General features: G+C 25.9%; 2 protein-coding genes across 2 annotated transcripts; one reads left to right on the forward strand and one right to left on the reverse strand.

Annotated features, from left to right (window-relative positions):
• Positions 1–11,391: 11,391 nt before the first annotated feature.
• LOC126662148 (uncharacterized) lies at positions 11,392–14,014 on the reverse strand. Its single transcript, XM_050356040.2, has 6 exons — positions 13,879–14,014; positions 13,653–13,782; positions 13,405–13,574; positions 13,048–13,330; positions 12,802–12,968; positions 11,392–11,667 (listed from the first exon to the last, which is right to left on the reverse strand). The coding sequence occupies exons 1-6, from the start codon at positions 14,006–14,008 to the stop codon at positions 11,510–11,512; spliced, it is 1,038 nt and encodes a 345-aa protein (XP_050211997.1). The 5' UTR covers positions 14,009–14,014; the 3' UTR covers positions 11,392–11,509.
• Positions 14,015–16,389: 2,375 nt separating this feature from the next.
• LOC126661581 (MATH domain and coiled-coil domain-containing protein At1g31390-like) lies at positions 16,390–18,996 on the forward strand. Its single transcript, XM_050355436.1, has 4 exons — positions 16,390–16,429; positions 16,647–16,788; positions 16,874–17,000; positions 18,844–18,996. Exons 1-4 carry the CDS (start codon positions 16,390–16,392, stop codon positions 18,994–18,996), a joined length of 462 nt encoding a protein of 153 aa, XP_050211393.1.
• Positions 18,997–21,260: the final 2,264 nt, after the last annotated feature.

Genomic DNA, 21,260 nt, shown 5'->3' on the forward strand with positions numbered 1-21,260 from the left:
TAACATTATTTTATCAGGAAATTCTTTAATACATTTATATAGCCTGGTAGTGTTACATATAAACAAGGGGCGGCAGAAATAAAGATAGAGTAGATGGACTTTTTTTTTTGGAATAATTACAGAAGTAGACACTTTTTGAGCCCACATCATATAATTATCTTTTTCTTTAAAAAATTTCATGTTTACTAAAAAAACTCTAAAATATTATAACTGCTATATATTTTTTGACTAAACTAGCGCGCATCACATCACGCTGATCTCAAAGCGCGCGTCAGAAAACTTGACGCGACGCTTTGTCTAGTGCACCAGCTTTGCTGGTGCACTAGTATAGCTGACCCACATGATGTGCGAGTTAGTGAGATATGAATTGTTCAAATTTGAACAATTCAAAAGACACATGTCTTTTGCATTATTCAATTTTAACAATTCAAAAGGCACTAAATGCATTTTTTATTTTATTAAATATATCAAAAATATTATTTATATATTTCTTTTCATAAATAATTATTTATATATTTATTTATTTAAATTATGCTATAAATTAATTTGTTCTAAATTAATTTTAAAAATATTAACTTTAATTTAAATTTAAAAATATAAATAATTGAATTAATTTTTTTGAATCTTGGATTAAGAAGTGAATTAGATATAGTAAATTGAAAATTTAATTAATTAAATTTTAATTTTTTTTATCAATTTAATTGAATCAACCGATATATATTTGATACATACAAAAGGTATTTGGAAAATATATTTAATGCATCTCCGATATGTATCCGATACATATCCAATGCATAATTGACACTTATAAATCCGTATTCGTTGTTCGAAACTTTTTCCTTATTTTTTATGTCTTTTTTAAGTTCTATTATTAATATTTTTATACGTCTCAAAAACTTATCGAAAATTTTAATACATGCTTTACATATATATTTACTATACATATTTGATATACCTACGCTATATTTTTTAGATGTAGTAAATTGAATTTTAATTAATTGAATTAATTAAATTGTTATTTTTTTCTTTTATCAATTTAATTGAATCAACTGATGTATATTTGATACATACTAAAGGTATTTGAAAAATATATGATGCATCTTCGATACATATTAGATACATCTCTGATACATATACAGTACATACTTGATACATCTCTAATACATATATAGTACATAATTGATACGTATTCGTTGTTCGAAATCTTTTTCTTATTTTTTTTTTGTCTTTTTTAAGCTTTATTACTAATATTTTTATACATTTCAAAAACTTATCAAATATTTTATATTTAATTAATAATAAATATGGCTATTTTTTTATATGACAAAAAAGTGCCTATTTTTTTTATTTTTATGAGACGGAAAAAATATTTTTAATATTTTTTATATTTTTAAAATTTAAAATTTCATATATTTTTAAAATTAAAATTAATATTAAATAAGTAAATAAATATTAGTATTTAAAAATTTATTAAAATATTAATATTTTGAAATTTAAATATTAAATAAGTAAATAAATAAGTAAGATGAAAAAAATTAGAAAAACTATTTGTTTGAAATGTGTGGTCAAATTTAAATATTAAATAAATAAAGAAAGTATTTGATTTTTTTTTAAAAGGTGGAAAAAATGTTTTTTTTGATAGAATATCATGTAATGCTGCTTTGTGCCCTTTATATAAGATCACTAAATGATGAGCAATAATTTGGATTAAGTTTTTTTTTTTTTTTTAATAGAGATAGAACTACATTATTACAAACAAATTATAGATATACTACTATTTATAAATTTAATCGCCATTCACGCCATCCACATCGTCTACGTTAAATGCATCGCTATTCCAAACTCGCCAAACATGGCGGACGATGCCGCAACCGCTTGCTTCTGACGCTTCTGACGCTTCGAGCCTTTTTCCAAATATTTTTCAATATCTTCATCTTCTTTTTGTCCATGAGGGGATTTGAACCCACGCCCCCTTCGACTTGATGCCTCACTCCTTAGCCATTGGACTAAGTATTTAGTTGCTTATTTAGGCTATTATATTGCCACTAAAGGTTAAAACTTGTGGGTTATTCTCACCTTAGGTAGAATTTCTATCTCAAAATACAATTGAACTTTGACAGGGACCAATCACTAAACTACATTATTTTTTAAATAGAATTAAAATCATTGTTTTTTCAGAATTATTTTACTTATATTTACAATTATTTGTAAAAATGATATTTTATTTAATATCTAAAATTAGAAAGATAATAAATTTAATCTAATTCTTCAACGATTATGATAATTAATATTAATATTAAATTTAATTTTTTTAGCGTATATTAATATTTTTTGATAATTGGAGGAAGACAATTTGTTTATGAAAGAAATAGAACCTACGATATATCAATTGAATTGTAACTCGTTGATTTAGGTGTATATTAATTATTTATAATTTTTGATTTTATCTTATCCTATCCTATCATATTGTATTTTTTTCTTATATACTTTTAGGATAATTTATTTTTATTCGGTATAGAGACAGATTGGAATTAAGCCATTTGTGCTAAATATTTATTTTTATTTTGCTTTTGCTTGAGGGCAAGAAAGTGAAAATAAAAGCCAAATGTCGTAAAAAGGTCAAACCTTTCACAAAAGTTTCACAAAAGTCCCGATCTTTCAATTTTGTCGATTTTGGCCAAAAACTGATTATTTAGTTTCACAAAATTCCTGACCTTTCAATTTTTTCGCTTTTGGCCAAAAATGGATTATTTGATTTCACAAAAGTCCTGACCTTTCAATATATGTGCATATCACGTAGGAGCCACATAGACAAATTGAAATCAAATTGATAGTTGGCCATAATTGAAACCAAATAATATGTTTTTGGCAAAAATCGACAAAATTGAAAGGTCAGAATTTTTGTGAAAGATTTGGCCTATTTACAATATTTGGCCAAAATAAAATACATAATTTCATAAGTTCTTCAAATTTTGTTAAGATTTTTGAAAAAAAAAAAGACAAAACTGGAGTTTCATAAGTTCTTCAAATTGTGTTAAGATTTTTGAAAAAAGACAAAACTGGTTAAGATTGTAAATCACGTCACGTTAACATTATTTTATCAGGAAATTCTTAAATACATATATAGCCTGGTAGTGTGACATATAAATAAAGGGCGGAAGAAATAAAGATAGAGTAGATGGCAGTGGCCATCCAAAAAATTCATATGCTAGGGTCCATATTTATATATTAAAAAACTGAATTATAAAGATAAATAAATTTTAGTTAAAATATCGTTTTTGATGAATAATAAATATATTAAAAAATTACAAAAATTGGCAAAGCTAAACTTAAATTTTTCGCACAAGAAGTGACACACACTAGAGTCTATGACTTAAAACAGACCAAAATAATGTAATATTATTGTCTGATACTATTGGATAATTACATCATTATTCGTGTTATTATAAATATCATTTTTAATATATGTATGGGCAATTAATTACCACTAATCATTCTTTTCTTTCAATTTGTTTTACCCATTTTGTTGCAGAAAAACTCATTCCATTCACCATTTTTCATAGCAAATATACTATGAAAAAATAATTAAACTTCTTGATCGCTACTTTTTTTTGAAAATTTTACAATTCCATCAAAATTGATAATTTTGTTACCATCACAGATATTAATATAATGATTTTTAAGTGAATATTAATTATTTTTATAAATAATATTTTAAAAGTGAAAAAACAAAAAAAATATAAACGTGCATCTCAATTAGACTAACACTCTCTTAAAATATGTAGCTTTTTTCTACCAGTAATTACATCGAACTCAAAAGGCATACCTTGATTATAATTTAAAAATAAAAATAAAGAGCTGTTCTCTAAATACTGAATATTCAGAAAACTAAAATAAATAAATTTAGCATTTCAATGTCATAATCCTTGTGTCAAATGGTGGTTGCATGCGACCATTTATTAATTTAGGGTAAGAAGTGTCTTAATTTTTTTCTCTAATTATATGTATAGATATATAATTTTCATTTCTTGAAAAAGGATGGGGTCCATGGACCCCACCATATAACATGTGCATCCGCCATTGATAGATGGACTTTTTTTTTCTTGTAGGGAGAAAAGCGCTTGTAAAATAAAGGCTTAATTCCTTAAAAAACCCCCACCTTGCACTTTTTCTTCGTTTATACCCTGACCTTGTAAAAACACCATTTGTACCCAATTTTGGATTTTTATGTTTCATCTCTACCCAAAAGCATTAAATTGTACTTTTTTTTATTTGGAAAAGAGTTTAAAACATACTTTTTTCTATTTTAAAATATACAAATAAATCCTTAAACTTAAAAAATAATCAAATACATCCAAATAATTAATTAATTTTTTTAATTTGATAAAATAATAAAAAATTAAAAAAATTATTATTATTTTTAATTTTTTTTGTCAGAAATATTTTAAAAAAGTTGAAAAAATTAAAAAAAATTCGAAATATTTTTTAAAAAAACTAAAAAAAATTATTATTATTTTTAATTTTTTGAAAAAGATGGTATTTTTGTACTATTAATAACATTAATATCTAATTCGTATATAAGTTAAAAATGAAGGATTGTTTTAAACTTTTTTTCAAATGAAAAGAGTACAATTTAATGCTTTTGGGTAGAGATGAAACATAAAAACTCAAAATTGGGTACAAATGGTGTTTTTACAAGGTCAGGGTATAAACGAAAAAAAAATGCAAGGTGGGGGTTTTTTAAGAAATTAAGCCTAAAATAAATTAAACATACGATATTTGTAATGTTGCCACGTACTTACCCTATTTAGCTAATTGTCGGATGATCGACCACCTTCTTTGTCATGCCGGTCATTCATTATTTCCGATTTTTTTTTAAATTAATATTATAAAAATTTATCAACTTTAGACGTTTTTTAATTTAATCAAATCTTTTAAAATTTATCATAAAAATATATCAACTTTTAATTTTGTTTAAATTCATACGGTGTTAACATGACACTCATTCATTGGTAAAAAATGATTTTCACCTCAATATATTGTACCAATAAATGAGTGTCACCGCAACATCGTATATGGATTTAGGAAAATATAAAACCTTGTGTATTTCTATGACAAATTTTAAAAAGCGTGATTAAATTGAGAAAACGCATAAAGTTTGTGAACTTGTATGATATTATCTATTTTTTTTATCATATACTTTCTCCATCCTGTTTAAAAAGGGACAAATGAGTTTTGCATAAAAATTAATAAAATAAGACAATATTTTAGTTTAGGGTTAATTCCATAAAAAAACCATGACCTTTACACGAATTTTTATTTTAATCATGACTCTTAAAAGTTACCATATAAAATCATGAACTTTCATTTTTTTTTTCAAACCTATCATCAAATTGATTTTCAGTGTATTTTTGCTGACGTGGCAACCGAGATCCGACTGATTTGAAGAAAAATAAAAGGTAAAAATACACCGGAAAATAATCGGTGATAGTTTTAAAAAAATATAAAAGGTCATAGTTTTATATGAATTTTTTTAAAAATCGTGATTAAAATGAAAGTTCATGTAAGGTTCGTGATTTTTTTATAGAATAAATATATTGTAAATTGAGTTGCATTTAATGCATATTGAAATAGTTAAAGGGATAAAAGTGGAAATTCAATATAACTTAGCACAGAAAATATGATATTACATTTTTAGATGGAACAAAAACATGGGATATGTCCCTTCTTAAACATTACGGAGGGAGTACTATCACTTCAATTCTTTTTCTAAAATTAACATCTATTCCCTCCGGTTCACAACATTTGTCGCAATTGATAAATTTTTTTGGTCTATAATATTTGTCATTTTAAAGTTTCAAGAAAGCATTTATTGGTATTTTTCGAAATTTATCCCTAAAAATAAATAACTTGGTAAGATTAAAAGAACTAGTCAAACATTAAATAGTAATAATTACTATAAATAATTTAGTAAAATTATATATAAATCAAGACATATTTATGTGAAAAAATCCAAAGCTTTGAGATTTGTCGTTTTTTAATCCAAACCTTTTAATTTTTGTAATAATAGACAAATTGTATTTTTTCGTTGTAATTATAGCCAATTGCACTTTTTATGTGAATTGTTTTGAGTGTTTTTGCCACTTTTTGTGACTTATAATATATTATTATTTATCAAAAAATACTAATAACTTAATATTCTAAGTGAAAACAACAAATTTGACGATCAATTTGGCTATTATTGCAAAGGAAAAAAAATTGGTTATTATTATAAAAACTAATAGGTTTGGATTAAATTGCAATAAGTCGTACAAGTTTGGATTTTTTCACCATTAGGCTTATTTATTACTTTTTTTAATTTATGTGAAATAACCAAATATGACAAATATTATAGACCGGAAAGAGTATTTTTTTTATGATTTCATCACTATTTAAATATATATAAAAAAAGTAAAAAATATAATATAATAGCATTATTAATAAATTTATTATGATTTTCTTATGAATTTAATAGTACCTTTCATCTTCACTTTTGATTTGACATATAATTTGTATTTAATTATTAACACAAGAACAGACGGTAATTTGATGAGTAAATGTTTTTGGCACATTTAATTTTTCTATAAACCATCATCACTCTCACTCCATGAGTTTTTGACTGAAGGGTTCCTATTTAAGAAAAACATTCCCGTATAATGTCTGGGCCCACGGAATCCGCCGCAATTGTATATTGCGGATTGCTCACCAACTCGCAATACATAATTGTTTACTGTTAATCAGCTGAGTTTAACACCAATTGCAATTGTATTTTTCAGATTTGTGTTAACAGTGATTCCTTGCAGGGAATCCGCAATCGTGTTAACACTGCTCTCCATAAATTGGGACTTTCTCCGTTGAGAAAATCCATTGCAACTCACAATTCCTCTCTCATTTTTTTATTTTCACAATTTCTCTCAATTCTAACTTTAGAGCAGAAGCGTTTTTTCGGAGTTACACATGAAGAATTTGGAGGTGTATTTTTTCTAAGTTAAGCGAGTATATTTTTTCTGCGGACTACAAGAGATGAGTTCATGTTAATATAATTTAAATTAGAAATTAGTATAATTTTTTAAAATGTTATAAATTATAATATTTAGTATAATTTAGAAAATTAATAGACAACCGTAATTGTTATACTTTTTGGTTAATTATTTATTATTAGTAATTTATTTTTGTTAGTAAAATGCTAGGAATTATTATAGTTTAGCGAAATGTTAGAAATTTTAAAATTAAAGATAAGAAAATTAAAAAGCCCACTACAAAAAAAAAAGTTCGAGTTAAGTATTGACACTAAAATGGTACCATTTAAATACATAACTAATGTTGATGGAATCTTTAGTGAAACTGAGCCACACGTATTATCTGGGACTATGCAGGTGGAGAGGCTGATCATACGGTGGATCCTGCGGCAAGACCACCGAGGTTTTTGAAAACTCTATGTTGGAACGTTCAGTGTCTTGGCTCCCTTATAATATATGTTCAAAAAGTCTAAATTTAATTATTAGATCTAGTTATTTTAGCCTATATATTTAGGTGATCCTTGGTAGTTAGATTAGTGCTAGTCGATGACTGTATTTTTACAGCTCTCATCATCTTTTTTAGAATAGTTAACTCAATATGTTGAGAAACCGTTTATGTAATATCTGTTGTTATTAATGGAAATTTTAGTCTTTGAAAAAAAAATATGTCACCTTAATGAGAAATATGAACATGAACGTAGAATATGGGTGAATATCAGTCAAGGGAATTGAAAATAATTATTATTAGTCATGGATTAAAATGTTTTGTGGTTATCGAACTATTGTCTTTTACAACTTAATAACCAAACTTTCATTTGTTATATTTTTATAATTCAACTTTTATTTTCGACACAACGACATTTTTCATTCATTTCAAACAAAATTTTGCTTATATGACAAAAAAATTCCAGCTGTATGTTCTTCGTGTATGTTGTCTTAACCGTACGATCTTCTGTATGTAGATTTTTCAATGGTACATGATCCTTAGTGTGGCATTTAATCTAGGCCTAATGTTTTAAAAACCCCCGATCTTTTAGCCCTTTTTCAATCATACCCTGACGTTGAAAATTTGTCAATTTTACCCTATTTTGCATTTTTGTGTTTCAATTGTACCCTGAAAAATTAAATTAACGTCTTTTACGTTTGAAAATTTGTTTAAAACATTCTCCATGTCTCGCATATATTAATTGTATATTTTTAAAATTTATTTAAATTTAGTTAAATTAATTAAGAATTTAAATTAGTGTTAATTTGATTATGGTTTTTAGTTAGTTTTTAAAATAAAGGACTTATTTGTACTTTTTTGAATAAAAAAGAATTTAATTTCATGTTTATACTTAATTAATTGAATGATTTCATCATTTAAGTAAAAAAATTAACAAAAATTAAAATATTGGGGTACAATTGAAAACGGAAAATTTAAAAGTGGGTAAAATTGACAAATTTTCAACGTCGGGATGGAATTGAAAAAAAGTTTAAAAGTAAGGGGTTTTTGAATGATTAGGCCTTTAATCTATTGTCTTGCTAACTATGCGCGTTCTTACATGACAAAAGTTGGGTTAGTAGACAATTTTTACATAGGCACATAAGTAAAATTTTGCCTTCAATGAATACATTGCATAGGTTTCCATTATAATGGAAATAATTGTTAGGTTACCAAATATAACAAATAACATGTTAGTTACTAAAGTGTATAACGTCTATTTTAGATATGCACAATACTTTTTAGTCTGATTATTTATATATTTATAGAGAAAATTTAATACACCATTTACCAAAAAAAATGAAAATAATTACAAAACTACATGTTGACTTTTTTCATTTACAAAAATCTTAATAATATTTATAAAAGTACAGAAAAATAAAAAATAATATCAAACATACGGTGTATACTTTGGGTATAATGTCAGTATACTAATAAAGTAACATTATATCAACATTATATTAAAATTATACCAAAATTATACCAACATTATACATACTGAGATTTTATTAATATTAAATAAAAATTTACCAAAATTACATCAAATCGTTTACTAAAAATTAATAATATACCAAAATTATACCAACAGTATACCAAGAGTGTACACATCAAAATATACTAAAATTTTATTATTACATCAACATTACACTACATCACATACTAAATATTAACCTAGCAATATACTAAAATTATACCAACAATATACATATTCTCTAGTTCATTACCAACTATAGTGAAAAATACATATAAAAGAAATATACATGTTATCAACTAGAAAATATATATAAAAATTTATAATCGATATATCAAAAATATACTGAAAGTATACCAATAATAAACCAAATATTATTTTTAAATTATCTGATTTATAGTTTTAATATTCTAAAATTATACCATAATTATACCGACATTATACAAATCGTACTTTTGTAATTAATTTTCATTTTTTGGTACTTTTGTAATTAATTTTAAATCAAACGTATTTTTGTAAATAAAAAAAGTTTACAGGCACTTTTGTAAATATTTTTAAAATTTTAGGTACTTTTGTCATCGTTCCTTATTTATATAATTGAAAGACTAACTGAGACTTTTAGTAGCACTACTAGAAAACTGTATTTTAGCAACGGATTTTTCCGTCTCTAAAGGCTGAAATCTGTCGGTAAATTAAATTTTCCGTTGGTAAAAGCCTAAAATCCGTCGTTAAATCAAAAAAATTCCGTCGGTAATTTTCTGTTTTCTAATAGTGTAGTATCCATCTTTTTAAAACTATTTATTTTATTCAGATTATTTTTAAAAGGTTTTAATTATATAAACTCCTAATCTATACAAACTACTTATTTAGTTTAATGAGGTTTTAATTTTAATAAATTACTTTTTTACGGTAATAAATTACTCAATTTGTTGGATAAAAAGAATTAATTAATGACATCAATGAAAGCGGATCACCTAAGCAAGTGAATGTTGGGATTATAGCTTATCTATACTATATATAAAAGCACGGATGGGGGGGGGGGGGCAGGCAAATTTACTGAATAATCCTTTTTAGTTTATTACTAAATAAAGATTTTATAGTCATTAACTAATTAGTTATTTAATTAATCACTATTGTAATTAAAGTCCTAATTAGAATAGGTAGCTAAATTATCTCCAATTTAGTTTTTAGTATGTAAAAAATAACTAAATTATCTCCAAATTAGTAGGCATACCTATCTTTTAGTTTGATTTAACTACAATATTTAAATATTGTATTTGGTCAATATATTATTATTTAAATTTCTATTTTATTATTTTTAAAGATATTATTAATAAAATTAAATTAATTATTTAATTATGGTTATTATAAAACCAAAAGAAGAATAAATTCAGTATGGAAAAAAATTTAATAACCGAATATATTATATTTATTTTTACAAAAATTCTTAACTAATTTAATATTAATTATAAATAAAAAATTGATATAATTATAATAAATTTACTAATATGTGCATTGATGAGTTACGTTACGAGCCACGTGCATAGCACGTAATGCGAAACTAGTATATCAAAATCATAGTATATTTTTATCATGTCATTTGAATCATATGATATATATCAAAATTCAAATTTCAAAAGCTTATCTTTTATAATGTAAAAAAATGTTAATCGATTGAAATATATTATTCGAATTCTATGTCATAAGTCAAAATTCAAAACTAGCCTTTATAATAAAAAATGTTTGAATTTTATTATTAATTAAAGAAAACGCTTCATAACAAGAAGATATTATAAAAATATAGAGAAATACAAAATGGTTTTTTGGAGAGATTAGTCCAAACATCCGATTAATATATTTTATAAAAGTGAAAAATTTAAAAGTAAATAAAATATAGATATATTATTTTATTAAAATATCAATAATTAGAATATATCTAATTCAATCATGATCTAATAGAATTACCGAGGGATACAAAAAGTATTTTAGAAATATCAATCCAAAAATCTAACAATTTTTTTAGAAGTGATTTAAAATAAATAGATATATTATTTGCTAAACATATCAATTATTAGAATTAATATAAGTCAGAATTAAAAAGAATACAGTAACTTAAGAAATTTCATTATACATTTTTATTAGTTTTAAAGATAATTGTAAAATATTTTATTTTATATCCAATTTTATCTACGATTATTTCTATTAATAACATATAGCAAAATAATTAATACCATTCGTGATAGTTAAATTCAAAATAATAATTTATAAAACATTTTTATATAAATAAATAAATAAATAGAAATTAAATCTTAATATAATTATCAATATAATAATAATATTATATTGATCCCGCGCAATTGCGCTGATGTTCGACTAGTTCATGGTATAATGCAGCATATAAAAAACAAAAGAATTGCATATCATTCATAAATGAAACGTTAAAACAAAGATTATTCAATTCCAAAGACGGCTAAAAAAGTTGGAATATGCATTGCTTCAGGACAACCCTTTAATTACGGTCATAGCTTGAATTTCTACTTCCACCATCAAAGTATTATTGTGTATAAAGCCCTTTGTTGTGTCATTGAGATCAATCAGAGGCATAAAACTTGGAAAACCCCAAACGTTACTACTAGAATCGAACTGACTATGACCTGCAAAATGTAATTTAATTATGATGTACTAATGAATAAGGGCATAGCATATATTAAGATATTGGACGTATCCATTTTAGTACTGAGGATTAGTGTATCTAATGAATTATGTTTTTGTTTTAAATGCCATTTGACCATACCCGTTTTATAATTTTTCTGCATCCGTGCTATCTAGTTTTTGGCGTGATTTTATATCACTATTTTGGCGTGAGTTTTCATTATTTTTTGGCGTAGTATTATATTGTAATTTTGACACTACTCTTTTACATAATTAAATTACCATTTTTAGCAATGGTATTCTATATTTTTTCTCATTAAACATTAACAATAACGATAATTTTTGTCTACAATCATATGAAATGCATTGGTTTAAAATTATATCATCTCATTAAAACTAAAAGGACGATAAATCAATATTTTATAGCTATTTTATAGTTATTTTAGGAAAAAACACATATTACTTATATAGTTTATTAAATCATCAATAAGTATTAAAATAAAATAAAACCTTGTGAAAATAATTTATTTGTATATATTTAATGACCTTTTTATAGTTTACTTTTGTTTATTTTATCTATTATACTGTTAGATGAAAATTATTTCATCTAACGGTGAAAAATTTATAAAATAACTTTTAATTTGTTAAAATTAATAAAGTAACTATCTCATGGAATGAGTCCGTAAAGTTGAATTCGGAACTGATAACAGATACCACTGTGTTCTCTTTATTTTTATAATACAATTATAAATACAGAATACTCATATGCAAACCAGAGTATCCAAATGGTTTAGGTATTTATATTTGATTTTCTACAAATTTGCCAAGGACGTCGAACAGGGAAAATCCTAGAATAAAATCGACATATATATATATATATATATATAGATTAAATTGATAAACATTGTTGAAAACGGTAAGGCCTGGCTTAGCATAATTTTCTTTTAGTCCATTATACATATGTGGATTATATATACGTTACAAATAACCATTAATAAGAAGAAAGAAACATAAATTATTTACCTTTTAGTCATATAAGAAAAATGCATTTTAGGGTTTGAACTGAATTTTGAGTTAATATTCCCCTCTATCCGATATAAAGAAATAGATTAAAACTCAAGTATTGATATATTTACCTGCCAATTCATGATGTTTTATCAAAGGATGATTCCGTACTCGTAGCGTGAATTCCGCATACAACTTTCTTCCATGCTCAAAACTGGCATGATCCTCTAGTTTTAAAAATAAAGATATGCTTTTACCTTTCGCTCTTGAACCCCCTTTTGGATAAAGAATTATGCTCCTAAAAAATGTTCAAATTTAGTTGAATGATAATCTACTCGACTGTAATAGTAAATGTTTTAAATAAAGTTTGTGCATACCATTTACTGCCACCGATGGCAAACACTTTGGAATTGGTCAATTCTAATGAATCCAATTTTGAAAAATTTTCAATTGTCCATGTATACGTATTGTATGCAGGAGTCTTCACCATGGACAAACACTCTCCTTTACTGGCATTTTTTATGACAAAAATCTCAGCACCGAAAATGCAACAATCCTCCATTAAGTATCCATTGGATTTATTTTTGAAATGAGTGAGAGAAAGAAGTTTGTCAAATCCCCATTTGCTTCTAATTCCACAAAACCGCCTTACCGTCTCATCTACAAAATCATACATTGCAAATTAATAATCCATTCAACTTACGGAGTTGGGTATAAATGCATACACACCATACCTTGAAGATTCCAGTACTTGTTGCGAATATAATCATAAACAAACAGCTTGAAAGTTACGTTAACCTCTTGATTGAAAGCGAGTTGGTTGGATTTAGAGAGAACTAGATATAAAGATATATATCCACCCCCGTTTTTTTTCTTGTTTCCTCCAGGATACACACATAACTTCCTGCACTCACAATATATTCGGAAAGAATTTGTTTCAGTCACAAGGCTAGCTTGAAAAATAAATGAAGTAGTAACTAACCAGTTATAGCTCCCAGCTTCAAAATCCGCAGAATGGAAACACTCGGCTTTTGCATCGGAAAGCAAAGAGAAATTTTCAATCTTGAATGTGTAGTGTGCAGGTGGATGGCTTCTTAGTTTCCAACTTATTTCTATTCAAACAAAATATAAGATAAATGTTAGTATTTATTTAAATAAATGGTTGCAAATTACACAACAATCTGACATATATATACTTGCATTATTACCATGATCTTCATTAGATTCATCTTCTATGACTTGTTTTCTTCGCGTCATGTTTTGTTGATACAGATCTATCTTCAATAACTTAGTAATTCGCCTACTGATTGAAGCCAGTTTATATTGCAAGATGGTCATATCATATCGGTCACTGTTTATATTTTTTCCAAGAAAATGAAGTAAATGAATTTGTGTTATAGTGGAAGTCTAAATGGTTAAGAGATAAATTTATTTAAGGTGACGTTTCTTAATCAAATACTCCTTGCATGGTAAGGATAATAATCACACTCATTGTAGTTATCTAAATTATAGTAGTTACACATTAGATAGTTATTAAGGTGTTATAGATAGATTGCAACTCTTTATATGTAGGATTATTCTACTGTACCACTAATTTCTGTAATAAAAAAAATATTGAGTTTTAATTTAATTTCCACGAAGATTTTTACTGTCAATTAATTTATTATCAACTCCGGTGATGTTTATTTACGTCGACAATATGAACAATAATGACAAAAATTCTTACCTTAAGTGTTCATTTGGATGATAATATTTTAACAATGTTTCAAAAACGATGCATTATGACTGATGCAACAACATTCATGGAGTTATTAAAATTTCAGAATTGAAAATATGACAATGGTTAAAATATATTCAGGTCTAGGTCTTCTATAAGCTATGAGTACATTCGAACTTTCACCACTTCATTTTTTTTTTTTTGATCTGATCATGAGGTGTCCTGAACGGGTTCCAACTATAAAACGGAACCTTAAACCTTCCACATTCAGACTAATCCCCACTCGAGCCGGGTAGGTCCCTTGCGGGAGGCAAAGCTCTGGCCCCAAGTTTTAAACGGCTGCATACATGAGTACGGTTCGAACCCGCAACCTCAGTTAAGCTAGTAGAGCGCCTTACCAACTCATCTACGCCTTGGGGTTGTCACCACTTCATATTTTTATTGTTAGTTATATTTACTAATTTTCTTTTTTGAGAGAATATATTTACAGATTTTTAGTTAGGATTAATTATATATAAAATTATTTGCACCATATTTCAAAAATAATATGAACTTTAAACTTTTAATGCATATTATCGCAAACCAAAACATTTCGTATGCAAAAACTACTGCATCACATATTTTTTGGTATTATTTTCAAAAATCACATGATGAGACTAAATTTATCTATAAATAAGGATTATTTTTCTCAATCCATATAGTATCAAATGATATATTCCAAATTGGGAGTGGCTCCCCTCAAGTCCTCAATTCCTCCATTTCCCTCCATTCCACCGTTAGATATATGACACCACATTAATATAACCGTTGGATAAATTTTAATGTGGTGTCATTTATCTAACGGTGGAATGGAGGGAAATGGAGGAATTGAGGACTTGAGGGGAGCCACTCCCTTCCAAATTGAAGAGTTTTAATTTGTTATTTGAATGACAAGTAAAACATAGAATCTTAAATTTTAAATTTAAATAATAAATAATTTTAAATTTAATACGATAAATTTTATTTAATTTTTAAAAAATTAAATGTTATAATAATATTGGAAAAATAAAATTCGAATTGAATGAGATTATTTATTTTTCAAAACAGAAGTGAACTAATAAATCTTGGTTTTCAGGCATCATGGAATAATTATTTGATTAATTTTTTAAAAAACAAATTGCCAGAAAAAAATTCGTATGCGACGGGGACATGACGATTATTTGATTAATTTTAATTTATATATTTTATTTATTAGATAAAATAAATGAAGAAGAGGGTGAAAATGTTTAAAAAAAATTATAAACATAAAATTAGTAAATATTTTAAAAATTATATTGAAACGATTTAAAGTTTTAGGGTGTGAGTATTTTTTTTTAAAATCTAATAATTGATTTAGACTTTTTACCTTGCATTCGCCAAGGTGGCATACATATCGCATGCCTCGTCAGCGCCACGTAAGTGTTATATATGCAAAATGCCAAAAGCAATTGAAAATTTAGAGTTGGACAAAATCGAAACGAAATCATGCGTTTTAGAATAAATTGTTAGAGAAAATTGGAAGATTTTGGAATTGTGTGGAACTTTCTTCACAAGTTTAATCTTTTTTGGTTATTTGGCCAATGTATATAATTTTAAATTGAGAATCAAACTGAGCCAAATTTTTATATCAAACCAAACCAAACAAACAGATAATTCCAGGAAGTTAGATTTAATAATATTCCAAGCCTTCTCATAGAACAAAACAAATAAAACCATTAAGATTTGGAGCTCTGTTGTCAGCACAATTAGAAATAGCCAAAAAAATCACATTTGAATTTCTTTACCATTTCCCCAAGCCCTTAATTTACTTTAATTTGCTTGGATAAAATCAAAAGATTAAGCATTAAAACAATCTTGAAAAACCAAAGGTCGTCACACTTGCAATTTATTACATTGGCTTTTCAACTTTCATATAAATTGGTGACTTTAGGATTGTTAAAGTTACTAAACAAACACCGTCATGATCATAGGAAGAAAACGAGCCATGGAAGATGAATCTATCGACAAGTATCTGACTGTTCAAGGTATCTTGTCTGTGAATTACTAGTAAACAAAGACACGTATTAACCAATGAATTGATAAATTGCAATGCATGATTTAATTTGTAGATGAGAAAGTAAGGCGGTTTGACGGAATTAAAAGAGAATGGGGATTTGACAAACTTGTTTCCGTGGCCGATTTCAAAGATGACCAATGGATATTTACTGGATTACTGTTGCATTTTTGGTGCTGAGATTTTAGTTATGGAAAATGCCAGTAAAGGAGAGTGCTTGTCCCTGGTGAAGAAGCCTCCATACAACACTTATACATGGACAATTGCAAAATTTTCAGAATTGGATCTATTAGTTAAATCCAATAAGTTTGCCATCGGAGGCAGTAATGGGTATGCACAAACTTTATTTAAATTTGATGTTTTCTAACACGTTCATCAAACCGATTATCTTTCTGCTAATTCCTAACATTTTTAGGAGATTACGGGTTTATCCAAAAGGGCTTTTAAGTGAGAAAGGCAAAAGCTTATCCATATTCTTAGCACTACAGGATGATGCAACTCTTGAGCATGGAAGAAAGTTGTATGTGGAATACATGCTTCGAGTACGGAATCAGCTTGTGGGAAAACATTGTGAATTGCAAGGTAAATATTTCGGTACCGAGTCTTGACATTTTTTTCACTACCGGGGAATAGTAAGATAACTTAAAGGCCATGTTTGGTTCGTGGAATAGAATAGTATGGAATAGAATAGTTATTCCATAAGGAATGCAATAGCCATTCTTTAGTTTTTGAGAGGAGTGTTTATTCCACAAAATCATGAAATAGCAATTCTTTGAAATACCTATTCTATGAACCAAAATAAAGAATTGCCATTCTATACGGAATGACTATTCCATTCAGCACCTATTACATGAACGAAACATGGCCAAAATTCAATTCAAACCCTAAAATGTTGTACATACAATCAACATGTGTTACACTAGTGGAAATATGGAATGGATTAATATACAACATTGATTAAAATAATCTCTATTTTTTTTCGGATATTAAACTCTGTAGGTCACTAGGCTTTCCTCAAATTACAGAATGGTCACTAAAAAGACTTTTGTTACAAAATGATCATTAAACTATATCTTTTATTACAAAGGGGTTTAGCCATATAAAACGTTGCGTTTTATGCAAAAACGCAACAATTTTGCTTACGTGGCAAGCCAAAATTACAAAAAGGAACATAGTCCAGTGATCTTTTTGTAATAAAAGGTATTATCCAATGATTTTTTTGTAATTCACAAAAAGTTTAGTGTTCGTTTTGTAACAACATAAATATTTCTGTAATAAAAGGTATAGTTCAATGACCATTTTATAACAAATTTTTTTTTAGTGACCCTTCTGTAATTTGAGGAAAGCCTAATGATCTATAGAGTTTAATATCCATTTTTTTTCCATAAATAGTCTTATTTAATAAAATAAAAAAATGATATGTATACTATAATTTTCGTTCATATTTTGATATATTGTAATAAAAAAATAGAGTATCTAGTGATACACATTTACTAAAGATATTATACAAAATATGATTATTGTTATCATCAAAATAGATTCAAGAAACTATTGCCACTAATATTTATATAATGATTGAATGGAATTTCTAAGTTGTTTGTATTATTAATAATATAAAAACAATTAATTTAATTTCTTTAAAGTTGATTTTTCATGTTAAAGTTTAGCTATATACTTTGTTATTATTAGCCGCAAACTTACAAAAATGAGGGGTTTTCTGTAAAAAAAAAGTAAAAATTAGAGATTAGAATATTGATTGCAGAGGCAATCGTGAGATATTAAGAGATGAAAAAATAATCGTTAAAAAAAAGAGATGAAAAAATAAATGATTGATATTTAAATCATTTTCCACTAAGAGTGGAATATAGTAATCATAGCTGGAATGCAAATATTTTAACCTTACTAAAGAAATTTAATTTACCACGTACGATTATGAACAATTTATTTATCATACAACACGTGGTATAAATAAATAAATGAACTAATCAATAAAACGAACTAAATGTTAGTTTAAATTTAACAAACATCAATTAATTAATATAATATTTATTGATTGGTTCATTCATCTATTAAAGCCACATGACACATGATAAATAAATAGTTTATAATTTTATATGATAAAATAGGCTTATGTAAACAAAAGAGTTGGATATCAAACTATATAATTAAATAATCAGTTCCATGTGTATAACCTTATTTAAAAATGAAGACAGAGTAATACAGTGTTTGTTGATTATCAAGTTCAAACTTTGATCAAGCGTTTTCTTACGTATGTAAATTAAAAACATGCAAGAAGCATATATATATATATATATATACAGTCATTTTATAATTAATCTATGCCCTTATTCATCACATACTTAATTTATAATTAATCTATGTCAGTTAAAATCTAGTAAGAAGGCAAATGGTTTTCCAAAGTTTATGCCTCTCAGTGATCTGAATGATAAATCGAAGGGTTTTATACATAATAATACTTTGGTGGTCGAATTAGAAATATTAGCCATGACATTAAAGGGTTGTCTTGAAGTTGTGTAGACTCCAACTTAAATTTTTTTATGTCTTTTTGATTTCATGCAATAGTCTTTGGTGGGGCTACTTAATATGATACTGGATTGATATAATTTGTAGTGAAGTTTTTTTTTCATGTATGTTATGCAATTTCCTTATTTTCATAGCTTGCTTACTTAATCCATACTTTTTAGAGATAGCTAAAAAGTTGGAATAAAATTTTCCTACAACCATTGACATGGCATTTATTGATTGGTCTCTTTCAATACATTTAATATATCTATAAAGATACATGTTTAGTTCCTATATTTTATAAAACATGTCCACATAATTTATGACTTCTAAAATTGCAAGCTGAACAGTATTATTTTCGATTGATAATTTTTATCTATATTTTAATTTTTTTAGACGGTAGTGTTGCATATAATAAAATGATAGTTGGAATGAAATTATAAAAATGAAATTAACAAAAATTATTAAATTAGTTAATTAAAAATAATTTTATAAGTTAATCTACTAAAAACTTTTATTATAACTTTTTTAAAATAATACATTATTTTAGATAAATATATATTTCATCTATTTTTATTTTTTAAAATTATAATAAGTTACACTTAAATGATTTTAGATAATTGTTACAATAGTAAATTAAAATTTAGACTATATTATTATTAATATATGAGTTAATTTTCATTCATGATAAAATGTTAATAAGAATTATAGTTTTAGGAATATTATTTGGGAAAATAAAAAAATAAAATTATTCTAAATAATTAAAATATAACTTCTAATAAAATATTAAAATTAAAGTTATAACTTTGTATATATATTAAATATATTGAAAGAGGCCAATTAATAAGTGCCATATTAATGGTTGTAGGAGTTTCTTAAACTAAGGATATAGAAAAATTTTATTAAAAAAGTTGGTTAGAATTTGAAAAATTGACAGACTGCCGGCCGAAAATCATACCTACATCCACTTTTCAATGGAATATTGAGATTTTTATATTCACTAAATTTAAATAATTTATAAAATAATGAATTGCTCAAAACAAATATTATCCAAAACAATAAAATATGTAATTTGAACAATGATACCATTTATTCCTGCAAAATAGTCCATTTACAAAATAAATCAATATAATAAACAAATTTATTAACTCTTGGGCCTAATTATTTTAAAGCTCATCTTTGTATTTTTTTTTACTTTTATATCATGACTTAGAAAAAAGTTTATTTGTTCCTTATCTTAGATTTTTAGATTTCGCCTATACCTCAAAGAGTTAAATTGATCTCTTTTCATTTGAAAAAAAATTTAAAATAATTTTTTATTTTTAACTCATATTCTAATTAAACGTTAATGTTCTTAATGGTATAAAAACACCTTCTTCCTCAAAAATATTCAACAAATAATAAATTTTTTATTTGATTCATTCAATATTTTTTAAAAATAAAAAGCATAAAAAATACTCTTTATAGAAAATAAAGTCGATTTACGAAAAAATATTAAAAATAGTCGCTAAAAAGAAATTCCGGGAAACTGATCATTCTTCAAAGAAGAATAGATTCGTCGGATCTGTTATTTCTTTGGCCGGGGAAGAACAAATCCATTCTTCTCCGGTAATGCTGTTCTTCTCCGTGGATGAGAAGAACTGTTCTTCTCAGCCATGGAGAAAGAATAGAGTCATGGTTAGAGAAGAGGAAAATAAAGTTATTAAAATTTTAAAAAATTTACTAATTATTAGAATATATTTGAATGTTTTAAAAGTTGAAGGATTTATTTGTATTTTTTTGTCACGACCCATTTTCATGAATCGCGACCGGCGCTAGGGTATGGGTATGGTTGTACCAAAATCCGTAGCTAGCCTTGCGGATAACCAACTTATATCATTTAAAACAATGTACCTGCAGAAAACCACATGCTCGGGGGCAACCGAGACTTCAGCCTAGTCTAGCAGTACAATAAGCAATATATATTCAAAGCATACTTATCTGAAATTATAACTCCAACAGTATGGCAATATAATATAAATACCATAAATACTGTAATCATGCCAAAAACGATAAAGTAATCACTAACAATCAATAGTATGAAAATATAATAAAAGACTAATCATAATTAATCTATACTACTACTGCGGTCTAAGAGTTTAAAACAGTTCGACTCTTTATTTCTGAAAATAAAATAAAAACCTCCGGAAATGAAGAAACGGAGATCGACCAAAGCTCAAATCATAAACCTGGAAAATTTGGGAAAACAACGGGGTCAGATTTACTGAGTAGAGTTTATA

This window comes from Mercurialis annua, linkage group LG8, assembly GCF_937616625.2.
Source record: "Mercurialis annua linkage group LG8, ddMerAnnu1.2, whole genome shotgun sequence".
Lineage (NCBI taxonomy): Eukaryota > Viridiplantae > Streptophyta > Magnoliopsida > Malpighiales > Euphorbiaceae > Mercurialis > Mercurialis annua.

Bases quoted from the DNA above. Each gene is read 5' to 3' on its own strand.
- LOC126662148 (XM_050356040.2), bottom strand. From the start codon at position 14,008: ATGACCATCTTGCAATATAAACTGGCTTCAATCAGTAGGCGAATTACT. The intron at 13,331-13,404 runs GTATGGTGTGTA...ATGATTTTGTAG, and splicing joins CAAGTACTGGAATCTTCAAG to ATGAGACGGTAAGGCGGTTT. The intron at 11,668-12,801 runs GTAAATATATCA...TACATTTTGCAG, and splicing joins AAAACATCATGAATTGGCAG to GTCATAGTCAGTTCGATTCT.
- LOC126661581 (XM_050355436.1), top strand. From the start codon at position 16,390: ATGGAAGATGAATCTATCGACAAGTATCTGACTGTTCAAG. The intron at 16,789-16,873 runs GTATGCACAAAC...TAACATTTTTAG, and splicing joins GCCATCGGAGGCAGTAATGG to GAGATTACGGGTTTATCCAA. The intron at 17,001-18,843 runs GTACGGAATCAG...AATCTATGTCAG, and splicing joins ATGTGGAATACATGCTTCGA to TTAAAATCTAGTAAGAAGGC.